This window comes from Trichoplusia ni, unplaced genomic scaffold (genome assembly GCF_003590095.1).
Source record: "Trichoplusia ni isolate ovarian cell line Hi5 unplaced genomic scaffold, tn1 tig00001046, whole genome shotgun sequence".
NCBI classification, from domain to species: Eukaryota; Metazoa; Arthropoda; class Insecta; order Lepidoptera; family Noctuidae; genus Trichoplusia; species Trichoplusia ni.
Genome location: NW_020800088.1, coordinates 15,924 through 22,453, shown reverse-complemented (window position 1 = coordinate 22,453; position 6,530 = coordinate 15,924). Strand labels below are relative to the sequence as shown.

The following is a 6,530-nucleotide window of genomic DNA, read 5'->3' as shown; positions in this document are numbered from 1 at the left end:
ACATTGCCTGCATAAATTCTTTTATTATATACAGCCATAATGTCAGTAGCAAGGGAGAAAAGGTTCAAAGTCGCAAAAAATTTATGAGAAACCTTTACATGAGCCTGACGTCATCGTTTATGCGTAAGCGTTTAGAAGCTCCTACTTTGAAGAGATATTTGCGCGATAATATCTCTAATATTTTGCCAAATGAAGTGCCTGGTACATCAGATGACAGTACTGAAGAGCCAGTAACGAAAAAACGTACTTACTGTACTTACTGCCCCTCTAAAATAAGGCGAAAGGCAAATGCATCGTGCAAAAAATGCAAAAAAGTTATTTGTCGAGAGCATAATATTGATATGTGCCAAAGTTGTTTCTGACTGACTAATAAGTATAATTTGTTTCTATTATGTATAAGTTAAGCTAATTACTTATTTTATAATACAACATGACTGTTTTTAAAGTACAAAATAAGTTTATTTTTGTAAAAGAGAGAATGTTTAAAAGTTTTGTTACTTTATAGAAGAAATTTTGAGTTTTTGTTTTTTTTTAATAAATAAATAAACATAAATAAATAGTTTGTTGAATTTATTATTAGTATGTAAGTGTAAATATAATAAAACTTAATATCTATTCAAATTAATAAATAAACCTCGATATACAGACCGATAAAACACATGCGTCAATTTTACGCATGATTATCTTTAACGTACGTCACAATATGATTATCTTTCTAGGGTTAACTTAATCATGCTTTGTCACTAACCGTAGGAATCTAAAATGACTGTCAAATTAAAAAAAAATCTAGTAAATCCTCAGTACACTAGATTGACATTATATTGTTCAAAATTCGAATGGAACGACAACTTTTTTTCGGAAGACACTGTAACTTATGTAAGTTATAATCTACAACCTCATTTGGCTGATTGACTTTTAATATTTGCTAACCTTCGGGGACATTGTACAGATATTAGCTAAGCTTTAACAACATTTTCTAGATATACAGCCGAAGTCACGAGCAATCATAGTACCTCATAAACATCTAGAAGGATTATTCTCAACCGCATTGAAATGCACCAGAAGATGTCGCCAGCATACGTTATCGTATACGTCACGTACGTTAGCAGTCACATTTACTATGTTAATACGCCATTGTTCGTCAGTTAGTCGTTTAATGTGGTGGCAATTAATGCTGGCCGAGGCTCCCACGCAACTCGCCATTCCTAGCGTGTTGCGTTGGGTACGGACGACAAAATAGGTCTCTTGGTGAAAGAGGTGTTGTATTTTTGGATAATAATTGGATGTATTTTGAAATTACTATTTTTTTTTATACTAGTTTATTAAATGAATTAAAGGTTGGGGTATTTTTGGCCAGTTTTCAAACGGACTTAACTACTAGAGATTAAAGTTTATTGAATAGAATACAAATAATGATAATTCACAAAATGTAGTCCTTCGTCAAGAATAATTTTTTGCCCAACTTAAATAGTATATTTAGCTAATAAAATAACACTTCAACAAAATACTTCATATTGTAAAAACGTATAATCTACAAATATTCATGCTATTTAAATAACTAATTAAAAACCTTTAGCCCTTTCCCTAAGCCTGATTTGCTGACGCTACACAAACGGTAAGCATTGTCCTATGTCCCCGTAATCACTGTTTATTAAGCTTTCCCATACTGCCTTTTTTAAATTCGTTCGTACAACAATTGTTAGTAAAAATACGTGTTTCATATTAATACGTCTAATTATGTGTCCACTATTAAATGTTAGTTCCATTATACTTCTGTGTGACCGAAGATGATGGGGAGCAAGTGACTATATAAATAGTGAAGGAGAAATACTGCTAGATTGGAGTACTCTGGTAAATCAGCCATATTCTGATATGTATTTTGCTTTAATTTTTGCTAATCTTTATATTTTGTTTGATGTAATATTGGAGTAGTGACTAATCGAAACTAAATAAATGTAAATTGTGAGTAATTTACACACTACGTATAAATTATAATTATAAAATTTTTTTGTTCTATATTTTTATTAAAACTTGTTAAACAATGTATGAAAAATTGTTCCAAATAATATAGAATCATCCAAAAAGAATTAGACGGGGAAAATCTATCCACGTGGACGAAGTCGCGGGCAACAGCTAGTTATTTATAAAAAAAAAAACATTATAAACTAAACTAGTCAAAAAAAGAAAGTTTGCGAATAGCTTCTTTATTTGACTTTTCCATTTTCTGAAAACATTTAGTTAAGTTTTTATGAGTCACACTACAGCTGTGAACCACCCTTTCTAGCCTAACTTTAAAACTAAAATACTCTTAATTTAAACGAACATTTGATTAAAATAAACAACCAGTGTTCATTATGTGACATTTTAACATAAATTCATTCGGTCAGTGTTCCGTTGAAAGCTGTGATTGATGGGATTTTTCGGGATTAGTAGTTTTGGAGACAACATTAATTAAAGATATTGATAAATCTGGATGTCAACGTAATGAACTAATCTCCACCATAGAACTGCTATGTTATCTAAATTGTAATTAATTTATTGTCTTAACTGTCTGTTTTAAAGTATAGGAGCTAATTAAAGTCGCGTTTGAGAATCGAATGTTAGATGATGATGTAAGGGTAAGACAGGCATTTGTTTTGTGTGACTTCACTTTAGGAAAGTATGTGATTAGAATTAGTTACATATGTACCAAAATACAGCTTTAAATGAACCTTAAATGTACCCTCTGCAAAAACCCTAATGGAATTCTTGCTCTCTGCTACATTGTTTTAAAAATACCCTACATTTTATCTGTAATACCGAGAGCATTCACAATTTACAACCAATATTAAAGTTTAATCTTAAAGCTCATGTTCTCAGTAAAAAAGGGTCCAAGAGACCATTATGATTGCAGGTGAGTGCTAGCACACCAATTATGTAGTCTATCTTATCTTACGAGACACGACTCACACTTTTTTAAAAGTAAAGTACGGTTTTTCATCTAGAAAAAGTACCCATTATGCCATTATGTCACGTATTTTTTGGGCAAGCTCATAAATTATTATTAACTGGCTTCATTAACCTGCATAACGTCATAAACACGTTATTCGCTGTCACAACAGGCCGGGAGTATTTTTGGAAAAGGTCAAAAAAGGAAAGTTCGTATACCAGACAGTATAACTCACTTGACGAAAATTGTTTACACGGACGCGACTATAAAATGAGCATTCCAATTAATTGACGTCCGTATTTTAATCCTGTTAATTTGAAGGGGAGAAAAAAGCTAATTTTACTCACAATGCCCCGACAGTAATGTAAAGAAAAATAAAAACTTGTAAAAGACCTCGCGGTATGCGCATGCGTCGGTCAATCTTCTCGTAATGTCATTTGTCGATGGAATCAGGACGCGGAGCGAGGTTTTATCGTACGAGAGAAAGGGACGAAATATATAGCCGTCGCGCCACCCCAAGTCGTGAGGCAACATTTGTATTTAATTACTTCGTTTACAGACACTTGATTTACGAATCGCTTAATTTGAAAGTGTTGATTTAAGTTTTGATGAGAGAGCCTGCTTTCCAGAAGTTATAACGACACCCACCAATAAATCAGTTTGTTTTAAACTCAACCGCGCGTGTAACGTGAGAAATGTGAGGACATAAACGTATTTATGATGCAGTTACAACAATTTCAACAAATGAAAGCGTGTACAGCAAGGATACATTAGTTAAACATTTAACATCGTAAAAACTCAGTCATTACCGACGCACCATAATTCTATTTAAATTCCTACGCAACATCCTCATTCAATATAATTGGTTATAACAGTCCGGTGCACTGTCCACAACACAAATTATACTATTATCCTTAGCTAGAATAACTTCAAGGGTCGTTAATGTGTAAATCGATTGCCATGCATGGTACGACATCGCGCTGTCGCATACTAAACGATAAACGACTCAACAAGCGTTATAATCAAAACAATATTAAAATTCCTCATTACTATTGCAGACTTGGCGGCGATACGGCAGCTGCTGGAGAGCGAGACGGGCGGCACGACATGCCCCAGCTGTAACATGCCCTTTGACAAGGGCAAGAAGAGGAAACTGATCGACACTTGCGGGCATGAGCGGTGCTACTCGTGCATGTTCCGGAACGAGGCGTGTCCGTCGTGCGCGAGGAACAGCCAAGCCCAGCGGCGGCCCGTGATGGAGAGGTACACGCCGTCGCCGCAGCGGCAGGAGCCCGAGTGGCAGTCCCCGCTGCGCCTGCCCAAGCCGCCCAAGCAGCCCTCCAGTCTGGCGCAGTCCTGCCCCACGCCGCCGCACACCAGGAGAAGATTCTTCCTCAGCCCGAAATCGCTGCGCAGCCCTTTCGGGCAGCGCGCGCGCCACTCTCACGACAACCACGTGCCCCTCTCCGGTAAGTCACGCACGCACTTGTATTAGCATACCCGTGGGCCCGCGCGTGGTAGCCGCGGATTTGCATCGTTGCGCAAGCGGCTGCGCACGCAAGCTACACTTCATTGATGCCTTCTTGGGTGAAGTTGAAGTTTCATTCACAAGCAGGCCGCGTAGCACCTCTCACTCGATGGCTTGTTTTATGAGCTTTACGAAAACCGCGAGGATCCGCCGCGCCGTAAATAACACTGAGTGACAGTTGCGACACGCGCGCCCACGCGGCGCCGCCGGATGTACGTAGGGGTTCCTTTAAGGACCGGTTGTCTGTCTACTGTATTTATTAGTTAAAGTATAACTCCGTACTTTTGCAACGCTGCCCGCGCAGACAGCGGGCCGGCTGTGAACATTATCTTTGTATCTGTTACATTTTCCATTTCCATTAATTATATCATTCCGGTCTACCAGATTTCTTGGGTAATTGAAATATACACTTCGTTCACAGCTGTGGGTTTCTTAATAAACTATTAGTATCAATTCGCCACGGCCCTTGCCCCTTCACGTTTGTACTTAATCTGTCGATTGGTAACGTTTCTATCTGTCGATATGAATAATGGTATCTTTTACAATTTGTAATGGTTTGTTAATGTGGCGAGATGCAATTAATTGGTTATCGCGAGTCTGTCGTGGGTCGTGTGATCGAAAGTTAAAGTTTAGTACAGTGATGATGGATGTTGTGTGAAAGTGCTAAACATGTAGGTCGCTCCAACAGGCTTGCCGGAGGAAGGTCCGAGGAACGCGGCGTGGCATAGCCTGGTCTTCAATAAGATCAGGTCGCTGTGGTCCACGCACTCGTCCGTGCCGCAAGGACTCAACCAACTTACAGGCACGAAGTCTTAATTTTGCATTGGAATGTGGGTTATACCGATGTTGCTCATTTAATTGCAAATTCTGGTTTAAGAATCGATTATAGACATCCATAAACATGATAACGTGGCGAAGTGTGTTGCATTTGTTTCTGGAAACGATAGTTCTCGACTGTCGAACACTTGTCGAATAATTTGTTGTTTCGACGAATTTGTCGATTGACGGGATTAATATAGATGTAGTATGGATTGTTGCGGTAAATGAACACATCGGTATTCGGTCCACATTCCGTGCTCGTCCTAGCACGGTCGTCGCTCGATTTTTGCACACCTTATTGCCTGATCGCATCTCTCCGTTTGACACATAGCTTAGTATACCGGTTTTGTTTTCAATTGTTCCTTTGCATTTTGTGTGGTTTTTTGATTTTGTTTTGTTTAAATTAAATTGTAACGCTTGAACGGTTTTGTGTTGAATATAATTTGATTTGTTGTTTTGTTTTTGCACATTCCAGTTATGCTAACTTAGGTTATATGCGCACATGTAATATAATGACATTAATTGTTATTGAAATGTATGTAATAACCAATGAAGAAATCGTATCATTGACGTGTTTCATAACAGCACCATAAATCGTTTGAATAGAGATGTAACCTTCCACGCATGAGTCATGGTCGCATTGTGTATATATGATGGCATGAATAATCGATTTCTTTAATCGAGATAAAGTATCGATGACAAAAGTAACATCGATTTGTAGGCGAGATGCTTACTGATAAAATTGATGGAAAAGTAGATAGAAGATATATGACTTTTAAATGCAATCTAACGTAAATTCAAAATGTATAGAAATATGAGATTGGTGAAAAGCAATCGTAAGTGCTAATTTGAAATATGTATTGATTTATTTTACTTACTGTATTGCTATTAACCCTAGAAAGATAATCATATTGTGACGTACGTTAAAGATAATCATGCGTAAAATTGACGCATGTGTTTTATCGGTCTGTATATCGAGGTTTATTTATTAATTTGAATAGATATTAAGTTTTATTATATTTACACTTACATACTAATAATAAATTCAACAAACTATTTATTTATGTTTATTTATTTATTAAAAAAAAACAAAAACTCAAAATTTCTTCTATAAAGTAACAAAACTTTTAAACATTCTCTCTTTTACAAAAATAAACTTATTTTGTACTTTAAAAACAGTCATGTTGTATTATAAAATAAGTAATTAGCTTAACTTATACATAATAGAAACAAATTATACTTATTAGTCAGTCA

General features: G+C 36.4%; 1 protein-coding gene across 1 annotated transcript; it reads left to right on the top strand.

The window, feature by feature from the left end:
• Positions 1 to 2,156: 2,156 nt before the first annotated feature.
• LOC113507207 lies at positions 2,157 to 6,157 on the top strand. The gene is made up of 2 exons (XM_026890066.1): positions 2,157 to 4,398; positions 5,146 to 6,157. The coding sequence occupies exons 1-2, from the start codon at positions 4,053 to 4,055 to the stop codon at positions 5,271 to 5,273; spliced, it is 474 nt and encodes a 157-aa protein (XP_026745867.1). The 5' UTR covers positions 2,157 to 4,052; the 3' UTR covers positions 5,274 to 6,157.
• Positions 6,158 to 6,530: the final 373 nt, after the last annotated feature.